This window comes from Sebastes fasciatus, chromosome 18, assembly GCF_043250625.1.
Source record: "Sebastes fasciatus isolate fSebFas1 chromosome 18, fSebFas1.pri, whole genome shotgun sequence".
Taxonomy (NCBI): Eukaryota; Metazoa; Chordata; class Actinopteri; order Perciformes; family Sebastidae; genus Sebastes; species Sebastes fasciatus.
In genome coordinates this window covers 17,617,598-17,637,449 of record NC_133812.1, presented here as the reverse complement: position 1 = coordinate 17,637,449, position 19,852 = coordinate 17,617,598, and the positions used below count along the sequence as shown (strand labels likewise).

The 19,852-nt window shown below is 43.6% G+C and overlaps 1 protein-coding gene across 6 annotated transcripts in view; it reads left to right on the top strand.

Moving 5' to 3' along the window:
* The first annotated feature begins 548 nt into the window (after positions 1 to 548).
* Positions 549 to 19,852, top strand: part of stxbp5a (syntaxin binding protein 5a (tomosyn)) — a 105,777-nt gene continuing 86,473 nt past the window's right edge. For 3 of the 6 annotated variants that reach the window (XM_074616495.1, XM_074616494.1, XM_074616492.1), the window contains exons 1-4: positions 549 to 672; positions 831 to 1,146; positions 1,259 to 1,406; positions 3,536 to 3,633. In XM_074616495.1, the coding sequence (XP_074472596.1) occupies positions 1,269 to 1,406; positions 3,536 to 3,633 (236 nt within the window). In that variant the 5' untranslated portion in view covers positions 549 to 672; positions 831 to 1,146; positions 1,259 to 1,268. Of the gene's footprint in view, positions 673 to 830; positions 1,407 to 3,535; positions 3,634 to 19,852 lie in introns of all 6 variants that reach the window. The other 3 variants (XM_074616497.1, XM_074616496.1, XM_074616493.1) reach the window with 2 other exon arrangements.

Genomic DNA, 19,852 nt, shown 5'->3' with positions numbered 1-19,852 from the left:
AGTTGGATTACAGGATTATTCCCCCCCGGGTCTAGACACTGGTGATGGTGGTAGTGAAAAGATTGATGCAGATCCGATGAATGAAGTGGAGCAGGATTACTCTGATGTGGTGAATCTGGAGGTGATGGGGTGGTGGAGGGTGAAGCATAGAGGAGAACAGTTTTAAACTTTTAACAGCAACGATGTGATTGGTTTAGGGAGATATGGCAAGATCCGATTGGTCACTGAAGAGAGACACCCATAATCAGTTGACATAGTAAATGCCCATGCGAGAGATACCCAGAATAAATGAGAATGAATGAGATTGCACCCCTAGTCTTCCTGACTGAATTTACGCATAAGCTTAATTTTAATGTCATCACCACATGTTCTTAGTTGTTTTCTAAACCTGCTGAGAAAAATACAGTGTAAGGAAAAATGCAGCACATTTATGCAATGTTTCTCCAATTCCCCCAGTCCAACACAGCAGCAAGGCTTTTTATAGTCCACTATCCACTACGGTTTGGGGATGGCCTTTAATATGGCGCACCTCCTTCCATGCAGGCACACAATCAGAGGATGAGGAGTGGATGAGGGTGAGGGTGTAGTAGTGGAAAGAATTGGACCGAGCCCATACGTCTGTCTCTCCACACCACAGACACTGTGAACGCTGCAGCATCCCAACATCACCAGGTGCAGTGGAGCAAAACCTACTGTGTGTGTGTGCGTGCCAGAGAGAGAGAGAGAAGGGAGGAGATGAAAGGAGGAGAGAGAGAGAGAGAGAGAGAGAGGGGGCTGGCAAGGCAAGGTGGCGGGATTTGTGTTGAAGCCCTGTGTGCTCTCTCTTTCAGACATGCGCAAGAGCGTCAGCAGCAGCAGCAGCAGCAGCAGAAACACCACCACCACTACTGCTCTGCTGCGTTTCCGCCTTGGCTGAGCGGCGCACACAGCCGAGAGGGGAGGGGAGGGAAGCCGAGGAGGAGAAGAAGAAGAAGAAGAGGAGAGAGGAGCCACCGAGACGCAGTGGGGCACAGCACCGAGCATATTATAACACCGACGCACCAAACATTTACGCGTCGAGAAGCTGACCTGTGCGGTGCGCGCCACAGAGAGCCTTCATTACCTTCCTCAGCCATGGAGACTGCGCTAAAGAACAGCCACTAAAATGTGAGATTTACAGAGGAAATCAGAAGAGAGAGAGAGAGAGAGAGAGAGCGTGTGTGTGTGTGTGCGTGTGTGAGAGAGAAAGTGGCTTTATCTCCAATTGTGTGCTCTGCAGTCTGGACAAAATGAAGAAGTTCAACATCAGGAAGGTGCTGGACGGCTTGAAGGAGGTGTCCTCCTCCACTCCGTCTGTCCAAGTGGGACCACAGGAGAACCATCTGATCCAGGAGACACTCCAGTCCGAGCATTTCCAGCTCTGCAAGGTGGGCGAGCCTGGTGCTGATTTTTTAATTATTACACAGCTGTTTTTCAGCACGGTTAGCACGCTAGTATTTAATTGCATAAATAAAGGAATATCTTAGTTTGTACTGCGTGTATCCCATCTCAGGATACAGCAGGTGCAAAGTGAGCTCCACACAATACATGAATCAATCGGTAAAGCATTTTTTTTGTAGTCTAAACTATAATAAAAATAAATAAAATGTGGCAATAATCTGGTTTAGAAAGAGAGAATCATGTGCTTGGGTAGGTAGAGCCTGGAACGCGCCTAATGCGCATATACTGTGTGGCGAATGTGCTCTGGTGCGACATGCAGGACAATAAACAGCAGTATAAGTTCCAGTGTGGTTGCATATGCATTTCTCCTGTATTTTTATTTTTTTTTTACTCAATATTTCTCAAACCAACTAGAAATGTCATCTTCTGTGGAAAACACCATCGTTTTGCTGTATGTATGAATGAATGTATGTGTGCCTGCCTGGCATGAACTGTCATATATCGAGGGGTTGGGCCACAAACTGATCCCTTCTTGCATAATCTGCTGGGTTTGGATTAGCAAAACGGTGCTTTCTGGTTTCATGTGTGTGTATATGTGAGTGTGTCATCCCCTTTGGTGTTATGCCTCTTCCTCACAGTGTTTCTCCATCCTCCTCCTCCTCCTCCTCCTCCCCTCCACCCCCACCTCTCTCTCCTCTCACACTGTCCTCTACACACACACACACACACACACACACACTACTTTACCCCCAGATCATTGATCCATTGGGGACTGATGGCGCCTGGAGTGACTGAGTGGAGGGCCTGTTTTGATTTTTCTTTTCCTATTGCAACATCTTAGCCCACTATATTATTGCTAAATCAGGATTTCCCCATGTGTGTCCCTATGCTTTGCTGTGGCCTTTTTATAGACCATCAATGTGCTTGCTATTGATTTCCCCCACACCTGCGCAGTCCGTCACTGGCTTGTTTGTGAATTTAAGGTTTTTTAACTGTAGGATTACTAATCATTCTATATCAGGTATTTGCAGGTTTTAATAGCTTTGTGAAATGCATGCTGGAAAAGCAGGTCTGGTATACTGTAGCTACTACAGTCCATTGCCAGTGATAGTTTTCATCTTATTTCTGTCACTGTGTGCCTCTGGAACTCAGAGTCATGTGATTGTTGACCTTATCTGTTTTAGAGAGACACCAAAACAACCAACCAAACACCAGCACAAGGTGCAGAAGTCCATAAAACTGCAATCATTTTAACAGTTGCTGAAGTAATAACTAGAAAACTAGAACATCTAGAACCAACACACCTGAGGGCTCAGAGGATATTGTGATTGGAAAGACCAGCTTTGCAGGTTTGATTGGCATTGATCAACTAGCCAGGCATCTGATGGACGTCTCTTTGAACAAGACTCTCTATCCTCCCTCCTGCACCTCCACTGTCTGTCTGTCTGTCTGGACAGAAACTCTCCGTAATGTTTCTCTGCGGAGAAGGCAGGTGTCTCTGCTGCACTGAGTGCTTCTTATGTAACGTGCTTTAGCCTTCTGCCGCTAAGCAAACAAATCCAACAGCCCACCACCAGCTGACTGATGCCATAAAGCTATAGAAGCACACAATAAATATACAGAAGAAAACAGAGACACCCTACACAACACAATGCACTCCAATAGAAGGCCCTGCAACAAATCATATCCAAACACATCCTTATTGGTGTGTTTTCCATGTTTTTTTTTGGATTTCCAGACTTCAGTGTAATCACGACTTCATGTGGGAGGCAGCGAGAGAAGGAAAACGAGATAAAAAGAGTGAAATGGGAGAGGAGAAATCTCAAAATAGGCCCATGATTATAAAAGGACCCTAAATAGCGAAGCCAAATATCGGCTATCACGAAGAACGGAGCAACGGTGCATAGAAAGAGCATTTGTTCCTCTCTTTCGTTCGCTCTTGTCTGTGCGATTTCAGGCTTTACATTTCTGCTTCATAACACTTTCCACATCCATCTGGACCATTTGTTTACCGAAATCATGTGTGCGATATCCTCTGACAAAGCAACACCCCTGCTGTGAAATGCAAATTGATAACGCATTCTCTTTTTTTCCCATCTTTCTGCACGTCTCTCAGACCGTCCGTCATGGCTTCCCTTACCAACCGTCGTCCATGGCTTTCGACCCCGTGCAGAAGATACTGGCCATCGGCACCCAGAGTGGAGCACTCAGATTGTATCCTTTCTCTTGCCATTGCCAGTGTTAATAGGTTACTGTGGCCTGTGGTAGCTCCTTTGGGTCTCTGCATCACTGAGAGGCAGCAGCAGGTAAGTGAACAGATGTCTGAGCTGCCATAGTCAGATGCTGATGTACATCGGTGGGGTTTCAGGGTATTTTTAGAGCGTGCTGAAGAGTTTTTCGGTAACAAGCTCCAGATGTTGTCACCTGGTAAGATAATGCTGGAACCATAAACCAAGAACAAGCCTAAGTCAGTCAGCATCCCCCAATTTAGCTGCTTTTACTGGCATTGCCACGCTGTTGCTCACAAGAAAATGTCATTGAAAAGTTCACATTTAGCCGCGTATTGACGTGATGTGCTGCAGTTGAGCTGGAGAAGTAAGCGGTTAAGGGTAGCTTGCGTCAGCTTCCTTTTGCAATGTGAGGACGTTTACACAAACGGACAACAGCTTGTGATGAAACGGCACCGCGGGGAGTCGTATAGCTTCTGAGAACGCCCGCGAGCTCGCCTGTGTCAGGCTGCTTTTTACAGGTCCTCCATGTGTTCTCATGCCTGTCCGACAACCTTTGCCAGCTCATTACGGTGTGATGAAGAGCCGTCCACCTGGCTGTCCCTCGTTACCGCCTGCTGGCGGCTATGGCTGTGACTCAGTCTCGTTCACCTGCGCAGGGGAGGTGAAGATGAAAACAGAGAGCATTGAGTCCACGGAGCCATGTTGTTGAGTCCATGTACCTTCGGTATGTTTTCTGGTGAGAGAGGGAGATAATGATGCACCACTTTTTTCTGGAAATGACTGACTGTTCCTAAAGATTTACAGATTCAACTGCTGCTCTGCTGCGGATGATGAAATCCAGGGTTTCTGTCAGTGGTACACATGTATTAGAAGATAGGAGATGAAATCCCTCCTCTGGTAGAAAGTCAGGGCTGATGCAGGAACTGGTGAATAAGCTTAATGGGGCTTATGTCTTGCTGGCTGGTACATTACTCCTGTGAGCTCCAGAATGGGTGAACGCAGTATAAGTAAAAAGCTGAACAGTACTGGTGGTGTAAAAGACGCCCATAACCAATCAGCTTAGAGATCAGAATGCATTCTCCCTCCGACTATCCAGAGTTTGGCTGAAATGATCTTGTCAGATGGTTCCTTCTGGCTGAAACTGGTCACTTTGAAATTGAATGAACAGAGGGATCTCTTGTGTTTGAGTGATGTGGATCAGATAGAGTCTTATCAGAGTCAGGGGAAGGTGAATTGGGAGTCATCCATCTATTCTTTGGTTCTGGTTCTCCCCCCCTGTCATTTGCTGTTTAGTCAGCCCCGTCTCTTTATCTGATGACAACGATACCAGCGTGGCACAGATGAAGGGGGACATAATGGAGATTTCACGATTCATGTTATTTTGCATGGCTGCAGCTTGTGGTTTTTTTTCTACGATGTATTTTAGGTTCATTAGGTTGCATGTTTTGTGAGAGGCATCCTGGGAGTCCTGCGCCGATACACATCTATGTCCTGGAGGTCATTATTTTTGCACTTAGTGGCCACTCGCGGCTATCCGTGTCTATGCATGTTTGTGTGTATGTGTGTTTGTTTGCCTGGCCGCCCTGCCAGGACATTTGGCTGCACCCCTCTCCCATGGAGGATTACAGGAAGTGGCAGATCAAGGGCCTCAGCCTGGCAGCGTGGCAGAGGACTGAGAATTACAGCAGGAGCAGGAGGTGTGTGTGTGGATGCGTGCGTGCGTGCGAGCAAATATATGCGTACATGTCTGCGTGCGTGCGTGAATCCTCCGAGGAGACGGCTGATCCCTCTTGCCATAGAACCAATCACTTCTGTGATCCCCCTAAAAACTGTCCCGTGTTTGATGCTCGCCACTGACGCCGCTGCTGCTTCCACTGTCCAGCTGGGAAGATGACAATGTCCCTTTGGTGTTGGTCTGGAGGAGGGGAATAGAGAGAGGACAGGCCAATAGAGCAGAGAGAGAGGGAATAGATCGGAAAGAGTGAGAGAGGCAGGCTATCCCCTGCTTGAAGATCTAATGGCCAAGAATAGAATCCTTATTGATCTGTGTGTGGTAATGCACTGAGACAGATATGCCCAAGTGCACACACTGCTGTCAATTGTTTTTCTGTGCGATTTCTCTGCAGCGAAAAGAAGTCGCGAGCGTTTGGAAAACAGGTTTAGCTGTGCAAGCAGTCCACGCATATTAGCCATCCATCGGATTAGCGGTGTAATTTTGTAAATAAACAGAGATGCTGCTTTCGAAAATGCTGAATTATAAAAGCTCTTGAGTGTTGAGACAAAGTGTTTGTGATTAGAGGCAGGGCAGCAAAAAGAAGAAGGACTCTTGTTCTGTATGGGTAACACTTTATTTTGATAGTCCATCTGTTGACACTCTACAAGTTATCAATAGCATGCCAACAGTGTATCAGTTGACAAGTAACATGTATTCAACTAACTACCAGTAGACTATAAGGTGAATTTCAAGTTACTTGTTGTCACTGTATCCAATATGGCTCAAACACAACACAAGAGCCATTGGCCGAGTAGTTTAATGGTCTTGCTGTTGAACAACATCTGCAGCAGGTTGTTGACACACAGCATTTGGTATCATAAAGCCTGCGACAACACACAAAAAAAGGTGGGGCTAATGCAACATAATGAGCTGCTTATCAACCATATAATGTGATGATATTATTAGCTTTCATCAGAGCTAAACATGATGTTAATTGATATCCATCAGCCTCTGGAGAGAAAGATTTCATTAACTGACGCATACAGTCTCATCTGAGGGGAAACACTTGCTACAATATAATCGTAAGAATTAAGAAAAGTCTCTGCTACACCTTCATAATTATAAAAAAAGTGGAATTATAATCACCATCAGTAAACAGTGAGGCGGGAAATGGAACCTCAATCGTTTTGGAGTAACAACCAGTGGGCAACTCTGGGGTCTGAAGCCAATGCAGAAGTGCCTTAAACTTGCATTATTTCTAACAGCCAGCAGGGGGCGACTCCTCTGGTTGCAAAAAGAAGTCTGATTGTATAGAAGTTTATGAGAATGACCTTACTTCTCTCTTGATTTATTACCTCAGTAAACATTGTAAACATGAGTTTATGGTCTCAGTCGCTAGTTTCAAGTCTTCTTCAATACAGCATGATGTTCATTTAGTAAATTATGGTCCCATTTAGAGTCAAATAGACCTTAAAGCAGGGTATACTTTAGGGCGAGGCTACCTTGTGATTGACGGGTCACTACCATGGCGTTGTCCGGTCTGGGAGTTGTCAGTGTTTTTGTTTTACAACTTTAACCCTTTCATAGTGTGTTTTCAGTTCATGAGAGTTAATTATAACATTTTGGTCACCTAAAAATATGTTATTCAGGATTCGGTTGTGCTTAGCTCCACCCTCTCATGTTACTTCTGGTTGCAAATAGGCAAGATGGTGACGGCGAAAATTGAGGCTTCAAAACGGTAGTCCACAAACCAATGGGTGACGTCATGGTGACTACGTCCACTTTTCATATATTGTCCATGGTACCAACCAAAATGAGTATGTAGAATTGAGTATCAGAAACTGTGAAAATCTCTTGTTTACATATTCTATGTGGTCAGATATTCCCTATTCTAAATCAGGAAACTTTGCTAACTTTGGACTGTAAGGCTGCTTGTGTTAAAACAACAGTAAATACTAATTCATTTGGAAGTTTGGCATCGTAAGTAAAAACACATCTATTTAAACTACACTACACTAAGATATCTCATGGGATTAGTATCGAACGATTTCAAACAATACCCAGAACTTTTATCCCGTACTTTAACCAGCTTTCCAGTATTTGGACAGAATCCATTTAGGATGTAAATAAGAGTATTTTTTCCAATAGAAAAAAGTCACCACCCTTGATAATTGAAATTTATACTCTGCTGATTCAGTTGGTGTTTTAAAGGCGAGCATAACGTGGGTGGAAATTACCAATTTTTCCAGAGCACTATGTAATGGGAGACTCCTCGACAGACAACATGGTGCAGGGGCCTTACTGGATGAATGTGGCCACTTACCGTCATGTGTATTCGTGTGTGTCTGTCTATTTGCTGGGTGGTCTGCAGCTGCGTGTGCAACAATGTGGCGGCTCATCTCTGCGGAGAGACGGCTCTTTACTGGCGGTGGCCAGGAGAGATGGCAGCGCTATAACTCAGAGACGCCCTGTGAGCCAGCAATTGATCAAATTGTCACTCCATGCTCTGCCAGATTATCTCATCGGCAAGCGCAGGACATCATAGGACTCACACATACAAATGGGGGCACAAACACACTCACGCACAGTTATTATTTCGGGATAGACATTCGGAGGTGGCGGAGGTAACACACACACATTTGCGCGGTCACACATACAGGCATATGATGGTCGATGATGACTTATACAAATGTTAGCGGATGTGCACACGCAAATACTGTATGTGTGCTGACATACACGGGAGGGTTTGCACATGCGGGTGGACAGCGGGGCACACGTTTGCAGAGACAACTTTGTACACATACAGGCTTTGCAGTAACTGTGGCCCTGGTCAGCTTTTGGTCGTAGCACAGATTGACTATGACATATCTCCATCATTAATCTGCAGTATCTGTGCTACCCTCCAACCTTTTTGTCTGCAGTCTCAGGAGAACCTCACCGAGACACGAGCTCTCTGACTGGACTACCGAATGGGAATCATTTGAAGTGTTGAAATGGAAAGCTCAGCAGTAGGTGTTGGGATTTCATCAGTGTAGAACGTACAAATGAAAGCGTGCGATTGTAGCTTACATGGGCTCCACAGTGTGTGTGCATGCATATTTCTCTTTGTGAACAAACTTTGATGGGAATTTCAATGTATGTTAGAAATCCCCAAAGGATTCTAGTGTGATATTGTTTCACGGGGTAGTTCACAGACGCCTCTAACAGAACACTGAGTGTATATAGTTCATATGCCTGTGATTATGGTAATGGTTTCGATTGTAATCAGCAATTACAGAGACTCTCTGGCTTCAGCATCTTCAGAGACAGAGGGTGAAAAAAAAAGCGTTTTGCGTCGAAAGCCCTCTTTCCAGTTTATTGTTTAGAGAGTGTGGGAGCTTCTTTTCAGGTCACAGACCATTCGTTTATTCATTTAGTCTTCTATCTGTTTTGTTGCATCTTTATTCTCCTCCTCATTTTGTGCTCCCTCCTCATTGGGGTTGACAGTTGGCGGGCTAACTCTTCTAGATGGCTCTCTCCATAGTGCAGCAGCAGCAGACTAGGCCTGGGGTCGTGTGTTTGTGTCTGCGTTCAGTTATGCAATGCGCCGGAGCTTTGGCAGCAGCAAAGACGAGGCTGACTGAGATAGCGACCGTCTCATCAAAGGAGTTAAGCCGCTGCTGTGTTTTTATATACAGCATGTTGTATGTGGGATCAATGCACGTCTTCATTTGCGATATATAGAACCAGTAATGTTGCATCTGTGCTGCGGTGGTGATGTCTAGGAAAAAGTCATTACTGTGTCAGGGGTTAGCAGGTTAGCTAGCAGTAGCATATGGAGGGATGAAAGGCTGGGAAAGAGGAGGAGGAGGTATCACACAAAATCAAGAGGGATTAGTATCTCATCCTAGTTGACCTCATTTCACTTTTCACACAAGGATTGGGGAAGAGAAAAACAAGCTCAAAATGAAATCATCTTATCGCGTCTGATGAGAGAGTTTAATGGCGTGTGTGTTTTAAAGAGCTGCTGGTAGGGTTGGAAGAGTCCGCTTGTGTCTGCCAGATGGCGTTTAAAAAAAAAAAAAGAAATGGTTAAAAGTAGAGTCCGCGGTGAGGTCACCAGAGATGCAGCTTTCATGTCAGTTCAGTGCACATCAACTTTACACCATTACTGGAACACGGCATGTGTGCGTGCCTGTGAATGTTTGTAGTGAAGTACTCTTAATCAAAGACCCCTTGTGTACCGGGGTTTCATCTTTCATGCTCTCCAAAAAGCACTCAGCTTTCCTCCTCTCTGTTCTATCGGTTCTTAGAAATGGAAAACAAATTTTGCTGCATCAGTACCACAACAGTGTAGTTGCTGCCTCTCTCTCTCTCTCTCTGTCCAATATCCTGACAGCGTGTCCTGCCTAAGTCCTTTAGCCTTGACAAGCCCCAAATGGGATCCGGGTTTAGGATGATTAAAGTTGTGCTGCCATGTTGCTTCTCTTCAATAATTTAGTGTACATTTAACTCCGGCTCTTACTCCTCTCGCTCCCCCCGTCCTCTATCTCTGCCAGCGCCTGTCTTGCCAGAAATTATAGTCCCGCGTGTGCATGTCTGCATGTTCAAGTGAGACATATGACTTTGAAGATTAGTTATGTTTTTTACCAGTTCGCTAATGGAAACGGGCACATGCACATGCAACAAAAACAACAAAACCATCCATGCACACACACACACACCTCCAGTGAGTCATCACAAATCAGGAAGCCATGTGGTATTGTTCTCTAGAAAGCAACATTATTGGAGGACGAGTTATCTTGATGACCCGGAGGAGAGAGGTTAACAACAGCGTTGGTGATGGCTGTTGGTGATGAATACTAACGACGTTTTGTCTGGAAAAGTTTGTGATTTTGGCCCTGCCATCAAGGTTTTTTGTAAATTAGGATCAAGATACATTCATCAAACTTTGATACAGGAGGAAAGAATTAATGCTAAAAAAAAAATCCTTTTTAATTCTCACCAGTCTGCATTTAAAAAATAATAGAAAGCAAGCTGTAGAGTATGTGTGTGGACATGCATGTGCGGCTGAGAGGTCACCAACCTGCGAACTAATTATTCCCAACAGACGGCAGGCAACGCTAGAGCGGCTCATCGTAAACACACAGTGTCATGTGGGCTGGAGAGAATAAATGGGTTCACATTTGTACACATCCACTCAGAGGGGGCGTACCTACCGACTGCACCGGTTGGTGGTTGGCTCTATTCTGACTGCTTTTGGAAAATTGAGGCGACAATGTTTTGACCACGGAAATTATATAGCGTTTGCCTCCCTGGGATTGCTTTTCATTTTGTTTTTTGAAGAGCTAAGTAGATAGCTTTAATTGAAAGTAAACACAAAAATAACTAAGATGACATTCAGACTTGATATCAAAGCTGATGATGGATGCCGCAGTTCTGTAGTCATGCTTTTTACATTTGCGTAATCATTTCAGATGGAAGCTGTTGAGAACCGTTAGTACTTTGAAATGCAGTATTTAACTTGGCGGTGGAAATGAGGAGGCGGGCATCAAAACTTTAGCTGTGAGTGGCAGACGAATTTCACTGAGTTTCAATGGGAAATGGCCCAAGAGAGATGAATTTGATCTGTTCTTCTTTCTTATATTAAAAAAAACAACTTTCCAGATCATTGCAACTTGGATTTTATTTTCATAGTTTTGGCCATCATTCCTATTTGTACTAATACCATTATCTATTTGTTGTCGTTATTTGAAAAGAGATATGTCAAGGAACAAGAGCAGTCTTATGAAGATTAGACTATTACCCAAGTTGTCTGTTGTAAACAGCCAGCAGAGTTTGCAGACCAACTTCCAGGTTGACCTTTGACCTACCGTGTGACTGTCAGTAGAAAGTGACATGCTGATGTCATTTTTCTGGCAGCATTGAAGCTGTGGTAGTGGCTGGTAGGATCAGTTCATATTTTTCCATCTCTATTATTAATGGATTTAGCGAGGTGACTAGCTAGCTACGTATTAAGATCGTCAGTTTCAGTCCTGCCAACAAAGCTCTGATTGGTCGACTGTTTCTCTACTAGGCGGCTGTAGCTTAGTGGGTAGAGCAGGTCTACCTTTAACCACAAGGTTGGCGGTTCGATCACCGTTCTCCATGTTGAAGTGTCCTTGAGCGAGACACTGAACCCCAAGTTGCTTATGCTTAATTGTTTAGGATGGGTTAAATGCTGAGGTCAAATTTCAAGTATGTATGTATGTATATGATGATTATAATAAAGTTTAACAGCCGTCAGTGGGCACAAAACTAGACCTATACGAGCTGCTGAACCAATCTTAGATGTGGGTAGCAATTTAGAGGTCTGGAACCAGGCTACTACTGAGCTTACACTGTTTTTCTTGTGTAATGGGAGATTATTATTTTTGCATGTCAGATGCACTCTCTTTCAGTTTTAGCTGCAAATAAAGTTGTCTGGACAATCTGGCTTAATTTGGCTTGTTTATAATCTGTCTGATCATCTCACCGCTTGTTCCAATGATGCCTTGGTCCCAAATCTGAGCAATATCGGCAAAATTTAACAAATACAGAAGAGAAAAATGGCTAAATCGTAATAAACTGTAATCATCCTTTAGCTGTTTTGAGGTACTCATGATGATGATTTTACAATAATTCCAATGTTTTTGGAAACAAATGACCTTGAAGACTGTGACAACCAGAGACACACAGTGCTGTCAGCCTGTTGTGATTGATTTGCTTCACACAACTGCTTTTTCCAGCACTTGCTCGGGGTCACTTGTGTGGACCATGTATACAGTACCTACTGTATTGATTTGCACTCAGATTAGTCATGGTCAATATGCTTCTCTATTGTAACAGCCCTCTCATGACCAAAAGGGTTTGACCACTGCCCGGTCTCCAAACCACAGAGGTCCGTCATCATCAAGAGTCACGTTTGCAAAGTAAATGAGCCTGTGTGTGCTCTTTATTGAATTTGTCTGATTCAGGAGTGATGGTATGTGTACATCAGCACATGGTAACACTACACCTGCTCCTATTGATTTCAAATCATGGTGCATTTGTAAGTCTGAGGCTTTTATCATCATGACACTTCTCTCTTTAATCTCTAAGGATTAAATGCTAGTACTTCAAAAAATCATATTAACGGCAATTTTCTTTCCAGCTGTCAAAACTGAGACAAATGATCCAGGTCGCCCTCCTTTGTCTATAAATAAAGCAGTGCAGTGCTAGTTGTTGTTTGAGACTCGCCCCGAGCAGATTATTCCATATACTGATAGCTCTTGCCCGCCTGTCCAGTGATGTAAATATCACTTTATTATTATTTACTGCATGCTGTAAATCTCCAGCGTCTCATTGGAATGTTGCTGTATCAAATCATACATGACAGCGACAGAGAAACTAGCCGCAAGAGATTAATTCAAATGCATTTTTGGGGTTGAATAAGAATGTGCAATCTTTGAATTACCTTCCGTATCTGGAAGCATGTGTGCTGCTGTCTATATAAAGAAAGAATTGAAACACAAAGATACGTAGTTTTTATGTATGAAAACGTCATAACTGAATGTCCGTGTCTGTTTATTCTCAAGGTGACCTGACTGACTCAAAGGCTTCCTCCTTGACTGAATGAAAACACTGCCTTTTGATGAGCTAAAAATAAAAAGGAATGGCTCCTCATGTGCTTGACTTAATGTAACATATTAGTGTCGATGGCTGACATTTGGTGGTTTTGCTTGAGGTGTGGAAGTGTGGCATGGTCGGGTCTAACTGTTGCTGTCAGTGTGGCACAGTCCCTGTGGTGCTTGTAAAGGGAACTGGATTACAGAGTGCAGTGAAGCACAAAGATTTTGTCATCTCGCTTTTTCTCCCTGTGCCCTTCATTTGACCTCCGGGTCTCTGCAGGGCCACACCGCGGAAATATCTGTGAAGTATTCCTCCCTCTTTTATTCTTCATCTCCTGTTGTTCCGCATTCTTCGCATGCTTTTTTTTTTTTTTTTTTAAACTCCCTTTTCAATTCACATTCCCAGGGATGTAATTGTTTAGTTGTTTCAGGATTGTAGGATTTTTCTAATGGGATTTGCTTGTTTCTCTGTGCTCCTGGTCCCCCTGCTGATTCTCTGCAGCTCATTACTTTTGTCTTGCCGCTGTAGGTAATCTTCCACTCTGTCTCTGGGGGCTCTGCTTCCCTTTCCCGTTTTAATGTTTCATATGTTTTCTTATCATTTTGTAACCTCCCAAGTGCCTTATCCAAACATACAGAGGCTTATGTTGAAAGAGGTCATGTGTGTTTTAATGTTCTCGTCACGCCCTACCATGATAAATTAAGTATAATTAAGTAGCAAACATTATCTTTTACGTAACGCATACAGTAGGTGATATTAATGTGATCCTCATCTTCGTATGATAGAGCATTACGTAGATTTTTTTTTTGTTCTTAATACACATTTATGCAGCGAGGTGTGCCAACGTCTAATCAGATCATCTACGGCTACGCTACACATGCAGGGGTACTTATAGTGCAGCTGTTAGGATGTGCTATCATGATGCTCTCCATAGATACGGTGAGCATAATGAATTGGCTACGCGTCCTCATATGTAGCCTACTAGTTGAGGAGTTAAGCGCAAACAGTAAATCTTTGTGAAACCTGATTACAGATGAAACCTTTGGCTGGTTTTTGTTGCCATGTCATTCAATCATCTTTTGTACCAAGACTCTTTTCTTCTCCCAACCATCGGGATGCATAGTAAGGCAGCTGGTGAGAGGACCATACACTACTGTTTTAATATTGAAACTACATTTCTGTTTGAATTGTACAATTCCTTAAAAATACCTATAAATGCAACAATTATGAGGCAACTAGGGGTGACCCAGAATAGTCGACTATTCGAGGATTCAATTTGACTGCAGTTGAATCGTCGCAGTGGTGGAAAAATGTGGTTATGAAACAAAGGATCAATCCATTCTGGGAATATATGGGGGTGCTAAATGTTTGATTTTACATAGAATTGCTTGGTTTCTCCCGATAAATCATGATATATATATATATATATATATATATAGGCTATTTTGTATAAATATCATCCTATTAATAATAATGTGAAACATTTTGTGAAAATAACTCGTGTGCCTCAGAAAGGCTAAATAACAACAACATGAGGCTTCTGTTTCAAAATAAAAGAATATATTTATTAATCAGAGCACTCACATGATAACGTAGTGCTATCGGAGCTCTAAATTTACTTTGATGATGAATGATTCTCTAAAATCAGCAGGGGGAGGCGCGTAGAAACAGCTGTTTGCGGCATGCATTTCTCTCTTTAGTTGACTGTCCCTTTGCGTCCCTGTCGTTTCCCTTCTGTCTGTGGATCGCTACAATGGGGGGAAAATGGAATTGGGGACGAAAGTTTATTATTATTATTATTATTATTATTATTATTATTATTTGCAACCATGAAAAGCGAGCAGGTTAAGAAACCGTGTCTGTCGCTCCATTTCAGCACTACGGACAGCGCCGCACCTACACACAACAACCAGCGCTGTCCATCATTCTGAAACAACAGCTATGCAATATTCACATGGATCTTGAATGATAATTGTATTATTTTTCTATATATAAATAAATAAAGCTAAAACAGAGGGGGGTCAATGAGCAAAAAACAAACAAACACAATTTGATGTGCAGTCGACGATAGGCAAGACTTGACCAATCAGAATGGACTATGTAAATTCTTATTCACAGACATCCCTAGAGGCAACTATTGCAAAAATCCAAATTCCTTGTGTTTACAGTGAAGGTCATGTTGGAGACATTATATTAAATGGATCTCAGTATACCAGGTAAAACAGGAGATTATACTGTATTGTAATCTATTGATTGTTTTCTCGAATAATATATTGTTTAGTCTATTAAAGGAGCAGTGTGTAGGATTTCGGGGGATCTATTAGCAGAAATTGGAATTATTTTTTTACGTTACCGTAGACGCGCTTGGAAAAGGAGGGGTGACAGCTGGTTGCAATCTACAACCTCGGCCTAAATATTAGGTCTTCAAATTGCTTGTTTTTTCCCAAAACCTACTGGTAGTTAATTAACAATGATATAAAATAGAGAACTTGATTGACTGATACTTGATATTATGTCAGCTCCTGCAGTGTACTAGTTTAGGAGAACATTGTGCCATTGCATCAACCCTTTTTTGAGCTGCTGTATGTTTGTAGTATAACAGGTGTGTTAAGAGACAGAGGCTGTTCTGGTTTGAAGGCGTACAGGCGTCAAAACCATGAGCACCTAATGGCCATGGGCTGTGTAAATGGTTGGTTATGACCTTACTAAAATCTAGACGCTCTGTCTCTGCCTGCAAGCTCCTTACCTCGACACACACATACACACTCACGGTGCTCTGCACACACAGTCACACACACACACACCGAGGAGGAAAGACAGAGAGGTTCCCAAGGTACCAGACCTTGAGGAATTGCCTGTCACCGTGTTTGTGTGCTGAGATGTGTGTGTGTGTGTGTGTGTGTGTGCACCAAGGCTCCTGCAGACAGAGACAGAGCTGTATGTGATTCAGCTGCATACATACAGTAGGTGTGTGTGTGTCCTTTGCCGGTGGTTCTATATTCAGGTGTAGTTAACCTCAGAAAGGCCTTAATATCCAGCAAAACATGCATCCAGGTGAACCATCTGTTATGGCAGACACACACTAATAGTTTACACTCTATAGTTTTATTCCTTCAACGTGTAAGTCCCAGACGCAGCATTACACAATTTTAGTCTGACTGTTCTATTTCATGCTTTTTTTACCTTCTTTGCTAAAGGCTAATTTCTCCATACTCAACTAAACCAACTCCAGCTGGAGAATATTAGTGTCTCTGTCAGCTGTAGCTAACAAGCCTATACACTGCCAGTGTGGCCATGTGGGTAATGTTGCTTATAGGCATAATATGGAATACATACTATATTTCACTTGTTGCTACTGTTTTAACTGCATTAAATCCCCTCAAGTGGAGACAGGGACTGCCCTCCTTGTAGCACATGCTCCTTGTTGCACAACAAATGTGAGCTAGTGTTTATATTGTACACCAGCCTAACAAAGTGCTTATGATATTTGCATTAAGATAATGTTTGGCACAGTCACGGCTACGTTCTCCTTACAGGAATATGTCTCTCCAGGGAGGAAAGACGTCTGAAAAGAGAGTAATCAAACACTGCTCCTCAGCACAAGTTAGGCTAACTCAGTCAGACTACTTCTTTCAAATCTTTAATTTTAATGTCATCACTGGGTGGAATCATCTTTCGGTTAAATCGCTTAAATTTCCAAACCTAGCGCCAAGCGAGGGCATTTAGAGTTTTTATCGTGATTGCTTGGGTCGAATTATCCCTGTATGGGTTCTATAAAAACAGCTCAAAATAGCTATTTTTTGTGTTCAATGACGAAAGCTGCTATAATCAATATTTTTATATTAACAGTGGATTACGGCTGCAACTAATAATTATTTTTATTATTGAGTAATCTGCCGTTTAGTTTCTAGATTGAGTCGATTGTTTGGTCGATGAAATGTCAGAAAATTGTGAAAAATGTCTGTCCCAGTTTCTCAAAGTCCAAGGTGATGTCTTAAAATATCTTGTTTTGTCAATTTAATATGATATAAAACAGAGAAAAGAAGGAAATATTCATATTTGAGAGGCTGAAAACAGCATTTTCTGCCATTTGTGTGCATGAAAAATTACTTTAAAGATTAATTGATTATCAAAATACTTCCTGATTATTTTACTGTCGATCTACTAATCGATTAGTCGAATTATGGTTACAGCTTTGCAATGAATCACATGTGAAAGGAGTCGCTCATAGTGATGAACTGACAGAGGATTATCATCCAACTCTGTCGTTCCTCTCGGCTCTATGGCGCTTTAGAGCATCTTTTTACCCTTTGTTTAGATTTTCCAGCCCACAACTTTATTACAGCATTAAACGGCAGACCGATAAAGTTAGAGACTTGCCGATGAACATAGTGGAGTTAGTGCAGCTTAAGAGCCAGACATTTCCCTCAGGAGTTGGTGGAGTTCATCATATCAACTTAAATAGCGATAGTGTGTCAGTGTTGTTTTTACAGCTTGATTCCACTGCCCGCAAATGGTTATTGCAATTATACAATGTGAACTTCAGATTGTCCAAATTCGCTCAGCTGTAGAGGAAACAGTGATTCATCATACCTCATATAATTCTGTTGTTTGGAGAAATCTTGGATTGGTGGTGGTACACCACGATGTTTGAAGCAGCTTCAACTACAGCGCTTGTTCCGGACAAAGTGTGTGTGTGTGCTGAGCTGAACCCACAAACGATCACCTTTAGTGTAAATACAGCTGAAGTCACAGCCGCCTCACTCTGGGATCTGCCATTTATCTCTCCACTGACACGGTGTTTCTCTCCTTCCTCCTCTTGCTGACAACAGTGGCATCACAAACGAAAATTCCTCAGCTCAAGAGAGAGGGCTCTAAATATCCGCTCAGCGACTTAAGCCTCACTGCTGCCAGCCTAAACAGATGACATTTTTGTATTGGACTTTGCTCGAGTAAAGCCAATGTCCTGGACCAACTTTAGCCGGCTGAGGCTGTGATTCTGCCCCAGAATTTGGCAGCCTATTCGCTCGTCAGTAAGAGCTACGCAAATCTTGCCGTCCGCCGTCCTCCGCCCTGCTGGTAGCTGCGATGATATTTATCCTGTTGCTCCTCTGTGAACTGCCCTTTCGTACGCCGTCGTGCTGAGCGCCTGCGGGGACGACGCACACATGTGTCGCATGACGTGATGACTCAGACTTTAATGGCCTACCACATGGCTGTCATGCGCGCAGCCCTTTCCCTTCCCCCTCCTCAGCTCCGGTGTGTGTGATATAGGCCTACAGTATATTTAAGTGCAGTCTGTTTACGTCCGGCATGTGTGTCTGTGTGTGGCACGTGACCGGCCGAGGGGCTGTTTGTGCTTTTCCGTCTGATTGAAGCAGAATGTGGATTACGTTGTGATGTGAGATGTGGGAACGGCGGGGGGAGGGGCAAAAGGGTTGAGACAGACATCTCAGGACTTGAGGGGACAAGTGTGGAGAAGAGGGAGGATGGGGAGGGGAGAACGAGAAGGGAGTTACTCTTATGTTTGTCTCTATGGTACATTGTGTCTGTTTGCTTTAGCATCATCCAGAGTGGGAGTTGGCAGACACAGCGGGAGTGTTTTTTTTTACAGACTTCTAGAATAGCATCAACATGGTGCAAATGTGCAAAGAAACAAATACCTAAACAAGTGCTGCAGATGTGCCCTTGGTTTGTCATTCAGTGCAGCAGCACCACCAGGCCTGAATCCCTGCAGCTATAGGAGACAGCAGGAAAAGCAACAGGAAGAGAGTGGACGCCCAAGTTGCATCTAAGTTTAGTAAAGTGAAGAGGAGGGAGAGAAAATTAGAAGGAGATGTACTGTAGGAGTGTCTGCAGATGGAGCGGAGCCAAAGTGGTCGCAGCCATTCAGCTCAGTGATTCAGAGCCCCGGTGGTGGTGTGTGGGTAGGATTTTGCAGAGATTGGAAGGGCAACAATTGGCTCCTGACCCACTTGTAATCAGACCGCCGTCCAAGCAGAAGCCACCACACGTTGGTCACTTGCCCGCTGCTAGCAGGACGAAGTGTCAGACCCCTAGGAGGTGGGAGACGCCCACTATTTTTTACCCAGCACACGGAGCACTGCAGATTCCCCCCTTCCTATCCCCCTACTGTCTCCACTAAACCATATACAGAGCATCCTCTCTTTATGCATTTTTACTTCTTTGATTCACAACAAGGGCAGCCTGTGTAGGAAAGGACAACCTTGTGCATCGCCACTTTCATTTCAGTGATGAAGCAGCTAATTTGTTTGATAAGCCAGAAGCCCTCGCCATCTCCCAGACACCAGTGAGAGAGTGAATGATGAACAGGGAGTGCGAGAGGTCTCAGCTAACCGTGCCACTAGGCCCCCATTAAGCCTCGATTGGGGTCTATTGGCGTGATTTCTCTTCTTGTCTGGTGCTTGGCAACACTTTTGCTTTCACATTAGACGCGGGCGCCGATGATTGCTGATAACACGATGAGGGAGGACAACGGTGAGCGCATTAACCCTCGCCGGCTCTGCCGCAGACCCGACAATATTAGCATCTAGGGAGATAACGCATGCTGTTAACCCTTTTACTGACAGTTAAATCACAGACAATACAGCGAGGGCTGGCTTTAATGTAATTGGCCATACTGTGTACTTCATAGGAGGAGTGTTTTTTTATTGTATAATACAAAAATGACATTGTGGGAGAGATAGATTTCACCTTCGCTCTCGGCAGGCGGTTCTCAGCGTACCAGTCAGCAGCAGCAGCTGGCCCCGGTGCTCATTTTTAGAAACTGTTGCTGCATTGCCATGCATTTTTAATGGCTAAGGCCATTGTAGCAGGCCGTGTTCTGCGTGTGTGTGCATTTACTGTACAGTATGTGTGT